The 18,745-nt window shown below is 40.1% G+C and overlaps 1 protein-coding gene, 1 long non-coding RNA gene and 2 other non-coding genes across 5 annotated transcripts in view; 2 read left to right on the top strand and 2 right to left on the bottom strand.

Annotated features, from left to right (window-relative positions):
* Positions 1–18,745, top strand: part of atrnl1a (attractin-like 1a) — a 273,803-nt gene that overhangs the window by 40,502 nt on the left and 214,556 nt on the right. For both annotated transcript variants that reach the window (XR_010547040.1, XM_065296956.1), the window contains 3 exons: positions 323–578; positions 1,931–2,114; positions 6,294–6,448. Coding sequence is in view for 1 of the 2 variants with exons in the window: in XM_065296956.1 (XP_065153028.1) it covers positions 323–578; positions 1,931–2,114; positions 6,294–6,448 (595 nt within the window). In the remaining variant the exon portion in view is untranslated. The remainder of the gene's footprint in view (positions 1–322; positions 579–1,930; positions 2,115–6,293; positions 6,449–18,745) is intronic.
* On the bottom strand, positions 1,393–1,463 carry trnag-gcc (transfer RNA glycine (anticodon GCC)). The gene has a single exon. It is a non-coding gene; the product is annotated as a tRNA-Gly (tRNA).
* Positions 1,685–1,755, top strand: trnag-gcc (transfer RNA glycine (anticodon GCC)). Its single transcript has one exon. It is a non-coding gene; the product is annotated as a tRNA-Gly (tRNA).
* On the bottom strand, positions 10,648–13,573 carry LOC141281323 (uncharacterized). Its single transcript, XR_012335568.1, has 2 exons — positions 13,466–13,573; positions 10,648–10,831 (listed from the first exon to the last, which is right to left on the bottom strand). It is a non-coding gene; the product is annotated as an uncharacterized lncRNA (long non-coding RNA).

Below are 18,745 nucleotides of genomic sequence, written 5' to 3'. Positions count from 1 at the left end.
TTCAAATACCACAAAGCAATACTATACACACTTAAATATCATGCTGAAGGTCAGATAATGGTAATGTTTGATTTTAAGAGATAAATGCAAAAGAGATAAATAGAGATTAATGAGATAAATGCAGCAGTGCCATTAGGCTGAAAGGTGATCTCTATAGAGTCCTTTCTAGATGCACTGTATTGATTGCCTGTTTACACTGGAGAACATGTGCTCATTTGCAGGAAAATTGGTGTCCAACTTTTGCCCAGAGGTAATGTAATGCCCCAATTGCTAGGACAGAAAGAAATTCCAAAATAACTTCAAAATGTTGTTCTCTACGCAGGATGATATCTTCATGTTTGGCGGGAAGCTGGATGGAGGCGCTGGGAACGTCACGGACGAACTGTGGGTGTTTAATATACTCAGTCGATCCTGGTCCCTTAGGACTCCCAACTCCGTGGCGCAGGCCCAACATTTTGCTGTGGAGGGACACAGTGCGCACACTGTGGTTAACAGATACGGAGAGCCCATCATGGTGGTGCTTTTTGGCTATTCACCCATTTATAGCTACCTGAGCCACGTCCAGGAATATAACATTCGTAAGTACCAATATCCACATAGAAGCGTAAAATATATTGAAGTCCTGATAAAGATGAACTGGGTGTGTAGTTCCATTATACAGTCTATCAAGACCAGTGGTTCTCAAACTGGGGGCGGTCTCCCCTTGGAGGTGGGTTGGTGCCAGGGAGGCCCCAGTTTTATGAAATTTTTTTAAATACATGAAATCATGGGGATGTATACTACACATGGAGGCAAGAAGTTTGAGAATCACAGATCCAGACGAATGAGGTTCATTTGCTGTGTCAACTGCAGAAAGTTCCTCTGGCTTCCAGCAGATGGCAGTGTATCATATGTAGTTTTTTCAACAGTAGCTGATGTAATGATATAGTCTGACATAAGTTGACGTGGCTAGTCTCATTAAAGTGAAATATTTTGCTTTTTCTGACACTGGAATTTTACACGCACGCACGTGCACACACACACTCTCACACACACTCAATCTCATTCATTAAGAAGTAGTGGTACCTGAACCTTGTGTCTGAGACTGAACAATGATTAATGTGTCTGAGCTCTTTTGAGACTCTTAAATCTATCGAACTCTCTTTAAATAAATTCACAAGCTTATTAGAGATGGTGAAAATGATGTCAAGTGTACCCTACTTGTGCATATTCGCGAACAATATGACTAAAAGAACTTAGAGTGATGCAATATACATTACTTAGGATTTTCCAGTATGTATAACCTTTTTTTTTATCTAAAAATATAAGCAGCTTGCCTAAGCATTAAAAACAAAAATGCTAACTTTAGTTTAAATATTCAAGTGTATGTGTAGTTTTGTCAAAAAGTTTTGATGCATTGGCCGGGAATCGAACCCGGGCCTCCCGCGTGGCAGGCGAGAATTCTACCACTGAACCACCAATGCTTACATAGGGATGTTTCTTGGGGCCCCTGGGGTTCTTCATGACTCTTCATGAATCATAAATCGTTTTTGTTTTCCAGTCACTTTTTGTTTCTTTTGCACTTCTACAGTTTTTGAAACTTTCTCTAGTAAACAAACTTGCCTTTCAGATTGTGATTTAGGAACTGGCTGTGGCTTCGCTGCATATGACCATAGCATTAACCAGGTCTTTCAGTTCCAGGCAAGCATTGGTGGTTCAGTGGTAGAATTCTCGCCTGCCACGCGGGAGGCCCGGGTTCGATTCCTGGCCAATGCAACCTGTGCTTTTCTTGGTGTTGTTTAAAACTGGATTTGCATCGAACTTTTTCAGACTACTCAAAATAATAACAAAGACGTTTTACTTAAGCAATCGTGTCTGCCTTTCTTTTATTACTGTGTGACAGTGATTCTGAAGTGGCTCTGCTTCTGAGAGTTTAACCTAAATTTTTCAGGCACTAACTCCTGGTCAAGAGCAGAGACGAATGGGGCGCTTGTACAGGGAGGATATGGCCACAGTAGTGTCTTTGACAGCACTTCAAATTCCATATATGTTCACGGAGGATACAAAGCCCTCCCTGCCAACAAATACGGCCTAGTGGATCACTTATACCGCTATCAGGTCCACACACGCACCTGGTGAGTATTTAAACATTGTAATTTTGTACAATAAAATTGTGTACGGCTATATAACCACTGTAACCAGGGGCGTCGGACTGGGGGTAAAACCAGTACTGATTACCAGGGCCCCAAAGGAAAATAGGGCTTTTGATAAGTCTGGAATATATTATGGGGGTGGGGCATCGGGGCCCATCAGGACTGCCTATGCATAGGGCCCGAGATCTTTTGCATTGCCCCTGACTGTAACTATATAACTTTTAGCATCTCAAGAAAAAGAAACACAAATTTGTCCACTCAGACACACATTAGATCTCTACACAACTCAGCAGAAATCACATCTTTACTAACCTGATGATTGTGCCTATCAAGACCGTTTGACATGGCTGAAATATGAGTATGTACAAATAAGCTGGTGGAGACAATAGAAATAATGTCAGGTTATCTCAGGAGGATAGGGCACAATTCAAGGGTGAGTCTTTAGAGCTTTAGTCCAACAGGAATAAAATACAAAGGTTTTGTTTTCTGGTCGTCTTCTGCCCGCTCAAAGAAACATTGTCATTTAGGATAGTTTCTCATGAGACACTGAGTCACAATGTTTTTGGCCTATGATCACTTTTTGTAGAGTATTGGTACACAAACAAGAAGCAGGGTTAGAAGTTAATTTGAGGTATTTTTTACATTCTTCCATTTTCCCACTCAAAACTACTTCACTTAAAAGCTGTTGGCTTGCCTTGCACAAAGCAAGCTTTTTTCCCTATATGATGTCTCCCGTGCTTGCAGATGGAAAAGTTTTTTTAAAATGCATGCCCAATATTTGTTTTTTGCACTTCTGTTTTGCTGTTTTTCCTTGGCCTAACAGTGAAACCTGTCTTTAAAAGCTCTCTTACCCTTTGAGTATATCATGCTCACACACATACACAAACCTGGCTGTGCATTTGTCACTCTTTGGCTTATGAATGACAAAGCAAGTGAAAAGTATGCACAATGCCTCAAACAGAGTGCCGCTTACAGGGTTCAGGGTGTCTGAGTGTAGAGAGACAAAGAGTGACAAAGAGTGCTTAATTTTTAAAACACACAAACACAATAAGGGTGAAGGTAAGATGACACATTACTTTAATTGAGAGATATATGTGACCTTGCCCGTTTTAGTTTTCTACATAAAATCATCCTATTTGTACAGATCATTCTGTGAAAATGAACTTAATATTTTTAATATAGCTGCAGGCAGCGATATCGGGTTCAAGCCAAAAATGGCACAAAATGAAGTATCGGTGATGACTCTCATGATTTTAGATCTAAGTTTTCAGTAGATTAAGGCAAAAATAAAAAAATATCAAATCTTGAGACCACTAGGTGGTGCTGTACCGAAACAATGGATTTTGCCTCAGGTAATGCTTGTGATCACACCCACCAAATTTGGTGTAAATACGATAAAGAGATCCGGAGATAAGCCTCAAATCTCTTGACCACTAGGGGGGCCGGAAAGTTTACAAGGGCTTTCAGAACATGTCGCTGATGAACCATACCAAATTTCATAGCGATACGCCATTGTGTTTGTGAAATACTACTCTTAATGAGAAAATTCAAAATGCCAGACCAAAAACCGTTTGGTATCGTTTGACTTTGCATGCCTCTAGGAAACTAACAAGACCGCCTTCATGTTTTAGTCCCAAATTTATAGTAGTTATAAGCAAAAATAAGAAATTTTTCAAATCTAGTTACCACTAGGTGGCGCTGTGACGAAACAATGGATTTTGCCTCAGGTCATGCTTGTGATGAAACCCACCAAATTTGGTGTAAATACGATAAAGCGATCCAGAGATATAGCCTCAAATCTCTTGACCACTAGGGGGTGCTGAAAAGTTTACAAGGGCTTTCAGAACATGTCGCTGATGAACCATACCAAGTTTCGTAGTGATACGCCATTGCGTTTGTGAAATACTTAATGAGAAAATTCAAAATAGCTGAAACTCCAAAATGGCCGACCAAAACCGTTTGGCTCGTTTGATTCGGCATGCCTCAAGGAATCTAACAAGACCACCTTCATGATTTTAGACTCAAGTTTACAGTAAGCAAAAATAACAATTTTTCAAATCTCGTGACCACTAGGTGGCGCTGTGACAAAACATTGCATGCATCCTCAGTTAATGACTGTTATGACATATACCAAGTCTCATGTCAATACGTAAAAGTTTTGTGAAGATACAGCCTCGAATCCATTTCGGCGTGCTCGCCATCATATTCGTTGATGTGCTATTCGAATAAGTGATTGGTCTATCATAAAGCTTTTCATAACTTTTTGTCTGGAGTGTCTCTATATGGTGCGTACTAAAATTCAAGCCAATCAAATGATCGCTGTAGGAGGAGTTTGAAAAAGTTGTTATGCTATGTCATTCAAAAGTGGCGGACAGGGAGTAGGTTCGACTCTTTTTGGTACCGTCAGACTCAGCATGAGCCAAGGAATCAGTACAGTGAAGTCCTACGACAGTATGACAATTGAATCAAATGTTATAAACATTTTATTAATTTCTTTACATCTCTTGGCCACTAGTTGGCGCCTTCCTAAAGGTTTGCAGGTGCTTTTAGAACATGTTGCTGATGAACCATACCAAGTTTCGTAGCGATACGCCATTGCATAACTCAAAACACCTGCAAAGGCCTTTAAATGGTCTCTCAGTCTAGTTCTGTAGGCTACACTATCACGGGGAAGACTGCTGACTTGACAGTTGTTCAGAAGACGACCATTGACACCTTGCACAAGGAGGAAAGACACAAAAGGTCATTGCAAAAGAGGCTGGCTGTTCACGGAGCTTTGTGTCCAAGCACATTAATAGAGAGGCGAAGGGAAGGAAAAGATGTGGTAGAAAAAAAGTGTACAAGCAATAGGGATAAACACATCCTGGAGAGGATGGATAAACACATCCCGGAGAGGATTGTGAAACAAATGTGGGGGAGATTCCCACAGAGTGGACTGCAGCCGGAGTCAGTGCTTCAAGAACCACTATGCACAGATGTAGTAGCTCACGCATTCCTTGTGTTAATCTATTCTTAAACAACAGACATCGTCAGAAGCATTTCGCTTCTGGACTGCTGCTGAAAGGTCTAAAGTTATGTTCTGAGATGAAAGTACATTTTGCATTTCCTTTGGAAATCAGGGTCCCAGAGTTTGGAGGAAGAGAGGAGAGGCACACAATCCACATTGCTTGAGGTCCAATGTAAGTTTCCACAATTAGTGATGGTTTGGGGTGCCATGTTATCTTCTGGTGTTGGTCCACTGTGTTTTCTGAGGTCCAAGGTCAACACAGCCATATACCAGAAAGTTTTAGAGCACTTCATGGTTCATGCTGCCCACAAACATTATGGAGATGCAGATTTCATTTTCCAACAGGACTTGGCACCTGCAGACAGTGCCAAAGCTGCCAGTTCCTAGTTTAAGGACCATGGTATCCCTGTTCTTAATGGCCAGCAAACTGGCCTGACCTTTTTATTGTGAAGAGGAAGATGCGATATGCCAGACCCAACAATGCAGAAGAGCTGAAGGCCACTATCAGAGCAACCTGGGCTCTCATAACACCTGAGCAGTGCCACAGACTGATCGACTCCATGCCACGCCGCATTGCTGCAGTAATTCAGGCAAAAGGAACCCCAAAGAAGTATTGAGTGCTGTACATGGTCATTCTTTTCAAGTTCATACTTTTCAGTTGACCAAGATTTAAAAAAATCCTTTCTTTGTATTGGTCTTAAGTAATATTCTATTTTTCTGAGATATTGAATTTGGGATTTTCCTTTGTTGTCGGTTATAATCATCAAAATTAAAGAGATAAACATTTGAAATATATCAGTCTGTGTGTAATGAATGAATATAATATACAAGTTTCACTTTTTGAATGAAATTAGGGAAATAAATACAACTTTTTAATTATTAATTTAAGGAACAGCACCTGTATACCGCAAACATATTCCGTTTTTAATAATTACACAATCTAGTATTTTACTGCATTGTGCGTGTACAGTATATGTGCACAATCTGTGTGGGTGTGGGAAGATAAGGGTGCAGCATTAGTGATGGCGTCCATCTGCGTATCTGACCTACCCTGTGGAGATTGACCTTCAGGCCAACTGTTTCATCCTGTAAGCTTAACATGCACCCACACAGTGCATTACAATAACTAATGGCTTGTGTTTTTACCTCTCCAGGTTTATCCTGAAGCAAAGCGGCCTGGCGAGATATCTCCACTCTGCTGTGCTGATCAGTGGAGTTTTGCTGGTGTTCGGGGGAAACACTCATAATGACACCGCGCTCAGCAACGGGGCCAAATGCTACTCCTCCGACTTCCTCTCCTATGACATTGGTATGGAGCACCTGTGATCTCACTTCTCTGGTTTCTTACACAAATGCTGTTTAAAGGTGAAGTGTGGGATTGCAAATATATATTCAATGCAAAGTAAAGATTTTTACATACCACATAATTTTTTTTCTTTTTATCTTGTTCTATTCTTTTTTTAATTTCCATTCTCTATTTCTAGACAAAAAGACTAAAAGCATTTTGCCAGTAATGCCAATAGAGAGATGTAGACTTTGTATGTTTCCACTTCACCTTTAATATATACACTTCACCTCTAATGAAGCTTAATAGCATATAGCGTATCTATAAAACAAAAAATAAAAGAAATGTGTTTGCTATCTGCTGTGCCACAGCACTGTGGTTTTATTTAAGTGTGTGTTGATAGACTCATATTTCACAGCATATACAGTATGGATATGAGTATGAATGGACCCAGTGTCATGTTCTGAAAAATCAGATGGCATGCACTCTCAGCAATACAGTTACTATAAATTGTTTCACTCAAACTGCTGACAGTTCATTATTGAAAGCTGATAAGCCAGTGCACATCTACTGGAGTCATAATAAAAACTCCCAGAAAATTGCTGATGTAAATGAGACGGGATGTGATGGGTACATGTGTGGTGTCTGTAATCTGATCTTTAGTGATATCCTCACGGAAGACCTCCCAGGGCAGATCCCCTAAATAGTCTGCATGCTATCCCGCATCGCTCTCACTTTCTGTTTTTAAAGGGAGTGTCTGTGGCTCTGTTACAAAAACTATGATGCCTATATATGCAACATTTTAAGGCAAAATAGACACACTCCAGATGTGAATACTTTAAAAATACATAATTTAATACCATACATTCTTTATAGTACATGCAAATGAATGTACTGTGCCCAGAATGCACATAGAAATGAAACATATTCATAATTAATTTAAACTAAAAGCATTTTTTACATCTGCATTCTGTAATTTTTTGGTTAAAAATAAATAAAGATATTGACCAAGTACATAAGCGATCAGTCAAAATTCAAAATGTAAAACTTATAATAATGATGATTTATAAGTTAAGCTGTCGGGTTGGATTACGTGGGACGATATTAGTTGATAATTATGTAAAGTAACCATCAGTTTTATGTTTCAAACAGAGATGGCGATATAGAGGCAAAAGTACATTTTTACGTTTTTGTGGGATTTGCTTTTGCCCTTGTGACGCTGGGATTATGGGCTGAATGTCATTATTGTTTTTGAATAATATTTGTACGTATTTGAACAATTCACATCGCATGAATTCATGCAAATTAGCCTACTCGTAAAATAAATATGAATTATTGTGGCTGGATTGCTCCTTTAATCAAATTTAATTTAAATGACTTTTTACCTGTGTATTTCTGAGTTCAATTTTTTAATTTTAATAGGATTATCATGTTTTTATTTTAGCAAAAATTACAAGCCATATAATAACTGAGCCTAATCAGCTGACAGCTACCTATATGGACCATATGCCGCAAAGAAGCTTACTAAATTTTGAACCGAGTCTGCCCACTGTAGCCATAAAGATAATTTACACATCTATAAGTATACACACAGATGAAAGGGTAAACCTAACTTTTCAAATATCCTCAGCATGACCTTTCTCATGGCAAGACCTATGATGGATTACTTCTGAAACCTTTGACCTCTGTTAGGAACTAGTGTAATGTGTGACCGTGGGCATCTGTCAGGTGCAGGTTGTCGAGGGGGGTGGTAAAGGTGTTTATGATGGTATCTGCATGGTACACATTTAATTTTTGTTCTCACTGGGTGGTGCTGTGTAGCAGTGCTTTTTAAAAGTATTGGTGTGAATTTTGTTTTATTTTTTGCTTGTGGGCTTTGCAAGTTCACAAAACTTTCTTCTGCAGAGTTAGGCACTATAAACGCTGATGGCACTTTAAATAATAGTTAATAATGGGTGCGATGCAGCGAACAAAGAGCGTACGTCATGTTCTACATTGCAGTTATCCTGAAATATTAAACACCAATTAAAATACACAACATATTTCAGCCCCTCCCTGGAGACCAGCGATGACTTTTACGGTGGTTGTTGTTACGGCTGTGGTTTGCTTTGTGCCAGTAGATTGTGGAGCACACAATATCGGTTTACTGCGGCCATTGGCAACTTTGTGAAATGTCTCTGCACAGTGTGACTAATAGACGATATGATGAACTTCCCTGAGTGATTTAAAGTTTTCTTTTCAGTGCTGACAGTAATATTTAGCAATCATTAAATCCTCATATAAAGCAGTTGAATGCCAGCAAGCCAGATGGCTTTCTGCTCTTTTATGAATATGTGTTTTGACTCTCTTATACAGTATCTTGAGGTGAAGAGGAGGGGGGTGAATCCAAGGGAGGGGGAGAAAATTAAGACGCAAGAGTGTGTGAGAACTGAGGAAAGGCGCAGTGCAAGCCAAGTACAGCTGCATTATGCTCATAATAGTTTTAAATGATCCGTGAAAATTAAGACACAAGCAAATTGACAGCAGACGTGATGTTTAATGTGAGAGAGCGGAAAAAGTTTCTGACCGATAGTAGGAGGCACATTTAGCTCCTGAATTTTTTTCTTCTTAATTAACATTAAATAATAACATTACTTTTATATATATTTATAAAAATATTTATATTTTTAATTTTATACACATTTATAAAATTATTTTAATATCTTCTGAGTTAGACTAGGCTTTTTTGTTAACCGAAACTATGAAGGGAAATGAATTACATTTAAAACAGGCTTCTTGTGTAGTCTGGTAAACATTTGGTTTAAGCCTCACCTATTTCTGGCAGATACAAATAATTTTGAGATTGTTACAGTGTTGTAAATACAGTTTTGAGCACTGGATGTAGCATAAAACCTGTCGTAGTCACAAACCACCTGCTATCCAGTTTACATTGTTACATTTATGCCATTTAATCTAAGTCGACTTACTATACATTCAAGCTATAGACGGTTTCATCGGACACACTCGTAATGTCATGGTTGGCAGCTACGCAAGAATTTAAGGATCAAGCTAACATTGTATACATTATTTTTACACCGTAACGTTAGCTCAGTGTAGTAGTTGATATGCCTCAGCTATGTTTTGAACTAAGGTGATTTACTTGTTATTTTTTTTGCTTGTTATTAGAATTAATCTACTTGTTATTGATTCTTTGCTGAAGTCTACCAGACGTTTGTGCCACAAAAGCCGCTAATGTTGTTGCTGCTAATACCATCTATACATTTTTTTCAGTATGTGCATTGCCAACACAATACTCTACCATTAGAACTACACAAACACATATACACCATTCTTGACGTATGAAAAAGTGTTGGCCTCTTTCCTGATTTTTGCATGTTTGTCACACTTTTATGTTTCAGATCATGAAACAAATGTAAATAATAGGGGTGTCACGATTCTTCAAATCCTCGATTCAATCCCATTTTTTTTATTCAAAGTTCGAGGTTGTGACTTATTTTCGATCAATATCGATTTAAAATCGAAATCGTGACACCCTTAGTAAATATTAATAAAAAAAGATAACACAAGTTAATGCAATGTGAAGTTTTTAAATGAAGATTTTTATTATGAGGCGAAAACAAATCCAAACCCACATGGCCCTGTGTGAAAAAGTGCTACCCCCCCCCCCCCCCAACGGTTAAAACATAACTTAACTGTGGTTTATCACACCTGAGTTCAGGTTCTCTAGCCACACCCAGGCCTGATTACTGCCACACCTTTTTGGTAGGTGTGTGTCTCATTACGTCTGGCGTAAAAGTAACACAGCATTTCAGAAAAAGAACATCATACCAACAGTAAAATGGTGTAGTGTGTGAGGGTCTGTGGCTGTTTTGCTGCTTCATGATCTGAAAGAATTGCTTTGATAAATAAAACCATGAATTCTGCTATCTACCAAAAAATCTCAAACGACAATCTCCAGCCATCTTTTCGTGACCTTTAGCTTAAGCTAACTTGGGTTCTGCAGCAGGACAATGATCCAAAACACACCAGCAAGTCCACCTCTGAATGGCTGAAGAAAAACAAAATGAAGACTTTGGAGTGGCCTTGTCATCAGTGCCGGCCTGAGCCTCTTGGGGGCCCTAAGCAGAATGTGTTTGGGGGCCCCCCTCCCACCACGCGGACACAAATGTCACGCTCTACGGTTACATTATAAATGAATAATAATTTAAATAATGAAAAAAATCTATACTTAAATAAAATACTTTATTCTTCAATGTGTCATGTCATATTAACAGGCTATGGAATGTTAACATTGGCCAACAAGAAAAACCTCATCTGCTGCATCATCAGCTGTGGAGACACTGACACTTGATGAAACATCAGGGGCGGGTGGAGTTGGTTGTGCTCCAAAGTACTTCAACAGTGTTCCTGAAAAAAATAGCATTGGATAAGTGCATAGTTGATCGAGCAGAATGAGTTTATTTTGCTTATTTTTCATTACTTACACAACAAGCAATAAATAAATAAATATAGGATAGCACTGTTACATCACTACCCACCATATAAATAAGATTGAAGTCCATTTTCATCACATAAATCTCCCTACCCAACATGGTATTGGTATATATTCTCATAAAGTCCAATACCATCTCTTACCAAAGATCTTAGACAGAGAGCGCATGTGCTTTGCCTATGAAGCTGGAACGTTACCGATGTTGGAACGTTCACTTCAACACATACAGCAATGCTAGCTAGGGGTGTGATATATCACAAAACTCACGGTTCGGATCACATTATGGATCTGTTCATTTTTCGGATCAGCAGAATAAGGGGTTGGAAAAACTAATAAAAAAATGAAGAAATTACTTACAAACATTTATAAAAAGAACAAAGTTGCACATTAAGTAAGGGCTAAAATTAGCATTAGGAACAGAAATCAAATCAAATGAATCATAACACTTTATTGTATGAATTAAATATAATTATTCTTTTTTAGAGCTACAGAAGTGATTTTCTCTTTGTCTTGGAAGGTTTGATTAACATTAATGACACAGACTTAAGTAGGTTAATTAAGGTTACTGCAGTGGTGTAGTCTAGATTTTTGTAGTGAGTATACTGTGATTTTTCCCTCTCACCCTTATGCTCACTCGTCCTAGCGTGACACCTCATAAGCACCACCACACTCACAGATGCATACAGTAAAGATATTCATGTAACTTAGAGCATTCTGAAAGTGTACTCATAAACACATAAACTGAATGTGTTATCAACATGTCAGTTTATTATAAGAAAAAAAAGACTTTAGAGCCAATGGGTTTACAGCTGGGGAAACTGGAATGATTTTTAGATTGGTTTAGTGTTAATCAACATCTAACTCAGGAACAAAAGTTACTTAACTGTTAATTAAAATTAAATAAACTGTTTACAATCTTCAATCCGTGGCAAACACATGCATTGAAGGAGAAAAAATATTCACTCTTTCAATAGATATTATCTGACAACTATTGATAACATTACCATGTGTAATTTAATGGTGTAAATGTTTTTAATTAATACACATTTAAGATGACCATGAATTAACTATAATTTGCATAGTCATTGATATTAAAGCTTATTTTTTGCATATAATATAAGCATTGTCTAAAAATTAAAATAGGCTTATACTTAATTATTATTACAAGACCATCATGTAGTCTAATATTTGCAAGTCTAAACTGAAGATCAACGCAGACATGAATTTCATCACAGAAGTTTAAGATCATATACATCTTGTCAAGATGATCTTGAACGCAGATATATAATGAACACAGAGAAGGAAAGTTTAACAAGCACAAGCAAACATGCAGAGGAACTGAAGGCAGCTAAAAACCATCAGGATATAATCACGGGCTTATTTTATTGCATTTGGAGCCTTACCTCCAGATAAAGTAATAAACTGGACTGATGATTTAAATGTTGTACTCACATGTGCGTTGTAAGCTCTATGGATTTTATGTTGCAGCACTGCTTCACTCGTTCACTTCTCAGTGTCGCGTGAGCAGCTACACTGCAGGTTCGACTTCATTTATTGCTAAGCAGACCTCTTGGTGATATCAAAGTACCGCGAGAGCGATTCAAAGCAGATTTCTCCATGTGATCGCCTGTGGCGCCACACCAGTCTGCTCCCCAGTCACTTTCGCGTCACTATAGTAATTTGATTTCATAGAAATTCATACGCCGATCGGATCGCGCAGTTCGGCAGGAAGTATATAGCCTAATATGTATTTCAACCCGCTAAAGTGGCAAGTGTAGCATGCTAATGGTCAGTGCTTCACATCTATATTATGACTAAAAGTTTTAAAATGTCACAAAACCATGCTGTTACGCATCCTCGCGCTATTTTTAGTGGGTATACGGAAATCCTTGACCATTTCCAGTGGGTATACGGCGTATACCTGCGTATCACGTAGACTACACCACTGGGTTACTGTCTCTTTAAGAGAAGCACGGACCTGGTTTCTGCCTAATCTATACATAAACCGTCTAAAGACATAAACAACTGTTTTTATTGGAAAAGAGTACTGTGGAGATCATTTTGTTTGTATGTGCCCTGTCAAGAACAGAAAGATTTTATGTGTGCCCTACTAAGTGCACTTATACGCGGCGCGCTCACACAGACGGAAATACAGACGGCGGAGCATAAAAACTTTATGTTCTTTTCAGTGCTCTATTCCTCAAATATATGTTAATGGTCTACAGTATGACACAAAATAGCGTAACTCTCTCTAAAGTTTAAACATCAAGTGTTAGTGTTCTGATCTCTGAAGGGAGCTGGGCTGGACAATTTAAACCGCATGGGCTTGCAGAATACTGCTCACTTTAGCGCCTTTTTGCGGGATAAATTGTTTAAAATCACTTGAAATGTTAACTTTTGCAAGCCTTTGAAACACGTGCAAATGATAAACTTTCACTATTTAAGCGCATGCGAGCCGAACCGTGGGTCGATCACGGTCACGGATTAACGTCGATCTGTCACACCACTAACACAAATTAAACATACTGTATATAATCATGCAAACATACCTTTATCTTGCTCTTTTTTTTCTCATCCTCGGTCCTTTTCTTTGTTCTCTTTTCGGCCCCAGAGGGATATATCCTTTTTTTGACATGTCAAATGGCTCATCATTGTTTACAGTGAGTGACGACGTTGTGCACTTGCGCGCAGGTGGCGCAGGTGTCTATGTTGCGCCTGACTAAAACGCTAGCACTGCAGAGACACATAGTTGTCTGCAAATCAAAATTTTCTTGTCTTTAATTATTCATTTATAAATTCGTATTCATTCATTCATCCATTTATATTACCTGTTTAAGTTATTTAATTGTATAAAAAATAAAAATAAAAAAACGATTGGGGCGGGGGCCCCCTGGTGGCCAGCGGGGCCCTAAGCAGCCGCTTGGTTCGCTTATGCCTCGGGCCGGCCCTGCTTGTCATAGTCCTGACCTCAATCCTATTATAATTTAAATTTGTTTTATGATCTGAAACAATAAAGTGTGACAAACACGCAAAAACATACAAATCAGGAAGGGGACCAACACCCTTCCACACCACTATCTCCCATAATGCATACTTTATTAATAACGGACAAACAACTACAGCACTTCCACCTGGTGCCCCTCTGATGCAACATATTTGCACTATTTTGTCACACTTATGGACTATATAGACTGCGGATTGTGTTGGTTCTGTTCTGGTCTCTGGGTGATTGGAGCAGTCACTTTTTTGGCTTGGGTCTGTGTTGGCTCTGTGCACTCAATACACTTTGTCTGATTGCATGGTGTAGACTCCAGGAGTTTGCTAGGACAGCCATCCATTCAAACCACTAAAGTACTGGCCCAAACCCATTTCAATCAATTAATTCATTAAAGCAACACCAAAGAGTTTTGGCTCTTTGCTCCCCCTACAGGTTAGAAGCGTAATTGTCCATTACCCACTGTCATAAATACTGAGGCATAGCTGGCTCTGATTGGATTGTAGGTCTGCCGTAAAGCAAGTTTTTGTAGTATTCACTCGGACTACAGGACCACTACCCGACGGTTGGAAACTTCTTTAGTGCGGTTTTGGCCGATAGAGGGCTGCAAAGCGAATGTGAAAGTGCCATTCACCCTGTTTAGAGTGGATGAACCACTGAAACTTTTTTGGAAGCGTTATTTTAAGGTAAAAAAAACTATTTGGTGTTGCTTTAAGGCACCAAACTGGGCTGTTTTCTTATCACCAGCAGGCTTCCTGTAATGCTCCCTTATTAGTTCTCATAACGGTGGGTCTGCTCTGGATAAATAAAGGTCACTCTTTCTGTCCTACCAGAGTATGTAATGTAATAGAGTTATGACTGGATTCTTCAATTGACTTTAAATCAGTTTAGAATTTATTGTAACATATTATAAAATAATTGTTCAGTGGAGACACCCATTTCCAGCTGTCATTGTCAAAATGAAATCAGCATCACTGCATTTACAAATTTTTCAGTTTGTTTCTAAAAGGTATACCTCACCCGCAGCCTACAGTATATACTTTTTAGTGAATGGTGTATGTAAATTAGTTTCCTTCTCCATGTTGTGCATTAACAAGCGTGTTCATGTTTAGGTTAGTTGAGTTAGTGGTTAATTAGTGCCACCTGTGGCAGGTTGTCTGTATTGTTCTCAACCCTCGTCACTTTCTGTTCACAACTACGCTGTCGCTGTCTCTCCATTAACGTTTTATTTCTTACGTTTTTTCATAGCTTTGGAGGAAAGTGGCATCATTAGCTGTCTATGTCTACGACACAGAAAGCAGTTTTCATTTGCGTAGCCTCTTGCAATGTTTCGCCCGCTCTTATACCACTAATTAGATTCAGGGAAAATAAACCCTAATTAAAAATTTTAGCACTCTCGTCGAGAGGCGCTGCCAAACATGGTTTTTGTGCCACACAGACCTTTTGTTTTATACAACCAACAGACTAGGTAGAGCAGATTGTCTTAGCACAAAAACATATTTTATTAAGCTTGCAATTAAAATTAGTTTGATTTCCTTCCTTCTGCCTCTCTTCATCTCTACCTCTTATATCTGGTTCAGCCATCTAGTGTTTTCATGCTCTGCTTCTTTGTCTCCTGTACATTAGTGATGCGAGTTGAGCCAATATCCTGTGAGGAAATGAAATGTAGGCAGAGCCAGTGATGACTATCAGGGGCGGATTTACCCATTGAGGTGATCAGTGTAACTTTTACTTCTGTAGTTACAGAGTTTCTGGTTCAAGCCCTTTCTCTCCAGTTTCCTGGGTTTATTTAAAAACTCAACTCTTGAATCACCCTTGCCAGAAAGCTGTGTGTGATAGCCAACATTGTTATGTAATGAACCATTAGTTCTGGTCCACAAATCTGATTGGATGAGGGGAGTTCCTAAAGCGTAAATATAGGACAGCACTGAGCTAGATTCTACCATAGGATATTAAGATTAGAGATGATTCTGTAATGCTTTTTTAGATGCGTCTTTATTGCTTGTTTTTAAAAGAGACATGTTTACACGTACTCAATTCACTTTTCGGAATGGGCCTTGTTTGTCACCACAGTGACTCTGATTTACACCATCAGTTAAACAACTCTTACAATATTTTATAGGCTGTTTTAGGGCTAGGAGGTATATCGAGGTTGTAAGACCTATCGATATATTTTTATTACAGATCTAGGATGAAGCAGTACCGTTTATATTGTTATACAGTAGTTTGAAGTTATGACTGCACCTGAGGAAACAAAATGAGCTGATGGAAAGGGTATAATTCAATTTATCCTAAAAGGAGTCATATGACCCGATTTCATGTTTTTCTTTGTTTTTAGAGTGTTAAATTATGTCTGAGCACATAAAAGAAGTTGCAAACGTTTAAAATCCAAAGAGATTATCATAACACCGCCCTAATGTATACGCAAAGATAGATGGTGTAACTTTCAGGCTACGTTTACACGGAAACAATCTGAAAAGAAAACGCAAAAGTGGCGTTGCGTTATCATTTTTTATTTTGGGTTTATATGAGCATTTTGATGGGGAAATCTGTGTGCATATGGTGATGCAAAAGTGTTTGATATTAGATGTAATATGCACTCCAGGCGGCTAGGTGGCAATGTGAAGCACTGATACACAACAACACCAAGTGTTTTACACTTTAGACGTGAACGCAATGATAGTGTCAGGAACTACACAACACGGAATCCCAGAGCAGAGGGTTTAATGGTATATATAGGAGAAAAACACTCAATGTCTTCAGATGGTATGTATACGAGAAAAACACTCAATGACTTCAGATAAAAATGCAAGATGTATAAGAGAAAACACTCAGTGTCCATGTGAAAAGGTGCGGGGAACTAGAAACACTGGAGAGGCGAAACACAACGATATCCTCTCGTCGGCCTCAGGTGTGGGAAAACTCAGCCGGACTGCAAGACAACCACAACAGTCCGTCAACAGAGACGAGTTCCTGGCAGGGTACAGAGAGAGAGAGAGAAGCGGTCAGAGTCTTCAGCAGCACGCGCGCTGGACAGCGCACTGCAACAGTCTGGGTGATCAGCAGAATTACGCGCTTGAGCGCACTGCGGCTGTCAGCGTCTTCAGCAGAATTACGCGCACATGAGCGCACTGCGGCTGGACAGCGAAAGGTGTAGATATCGATAAGAGAGCTCTGACCGAGAGAATCCAAAGACAGCCAGCAGGGCGGGGAATCTGACGGGGCAAAGGCAGCAGAGAGCACGGTGAAAATAATCTAAGAATAAACTTAGACACAATCAGAACTAGACTAGACAAGAACTAGACAGAGCTAGCGGGCAGGAACACACTAAGACGAACTTGCAAGGAACAGAAGAAGCGAGGGGAATTTAAATCAAACCGGATGGGCAAATAATAAGGATCAGGTGTGGGACGCCGGTGAGAAGAGTCGGAGATAATGAGGTCACCAGGTGGAAGGCGCGCACGTGTGGAGCTGTCAAAACATAAACACAACACAACACATGGTGAAACAAAGACAAAGCGGCCAATAAGACCGAATTCATGACAGGACTCCCCCCCCACGACCGCCACTGGGCGGTCCATGAGGAGGCTCACCCCGTCGCCGGCGGAGATCCTCTATCAGCCCAGGGTCCAGGATGTCCCGGGCCGGTACCCAACACCTCTCCTCCGGACCATATCCTTCCCAGTCAACGAGATATTGAAATCCCCTACCCCGGCGACGCATATCCAGTAACGACTTAACCGAATACACAGGGGCACCATCTAAAAGCTGAGGGGTGGGAGGGGTGGGGGCAGAGGGAACAGGGTTAAGGTGGGAAAAATACACAGGCTTCAGTTTAGACACATGAAAAACTGGATGAACCCGACCGAGAGCTGGGGGCAATCTGAGCCTGACCGTCACGGGATTAATGACCTTAATAATGCTGTATGGCCCAAGGAATCGTGGAGCCAACTTGCGAGAAGGCTCACGGAGAGGTAAATCCTTGGACGAAAGCCATACTTTCTGCCCACAGATAAAACGGGGCGCAGTTCTACGGTGACGGTCGGCCGCGGCTTTGGTTCGTCTGGAAATCTGACGTAATGTAATTCTGGCTTTCCTCCAGGTGCGTTTGCAACGACGGACAAAAGCCAGCGCAGACGGAACCACCGCATCGGGTTCCTGTGATGGGAATAAAGGGGGCTGAAACCCCATGGACGCCTCAAAAGGGGACATGTTAAGGGAAGAAACAGGGAGAGAATTATGGGCGTATTCAACCCAGGGTAGCTGTTGGCACCAGGAGCTCGGATATTGCGATGTCAGACAGCGGAGAGCTCTACCTAAATCTTGGTTAGCCCGTTCACATTGCCCGTTGGTCTGAGGATGATACCCTGAAGACAAACTAGCCGTGGAGCCTATTTGTCTACAAAATTCCTGCCAGAAACGAGAAATAAACTGAGGACCCCTATCAGAAACAACGTCTGTGGGCAGACCATGTAAGCGAAAGACGTGTTCGATCATAACCTGGGCAGTTTCCTTGGCAGTGGGTAATTTGGGCAAAGGGACAAAGTGAGCCGCCTTGGAAAAGCGGTCGACAATGGTCAAAACTACAGTGTTTCCCTTAGAACTAGGCAAATTGGTTACAAAATCGATTGCGATATGTGACCAAGGACGAGAGGGAATGGGTAATGGTTTAAGCAGACCAATAGGGGCTTGATGAGAGGCCTTATTACGGGCACAAACCTGACAGGCTAACACAAACTGTCTGACATCGGGACCCATAGAGGGCCACCAAAAACGCTGACGTACGGTAGCCAACGTTCTCCGAACCCCCGGATGGCAAACAAACTTGGACTCG

Source organism: Paramisgurnus dabryanus, chromosome 20 (genome assembly GCF_030506205.2).
Source record: "Paramisgurnus dabryanus chromosome 20, PD_genome_1.1, whole genome shotgun sequence".
Lineage (NCBI taxonomy): Eukaryota > Metazoa > Chordata > Actinopteri > Cypriniformes > Cobitidae > Paramisgurnus > Paramisgurnus dabryanus.
This window is presented reverse-complemented; position numbering and strand designations above follow the sequence as displayed.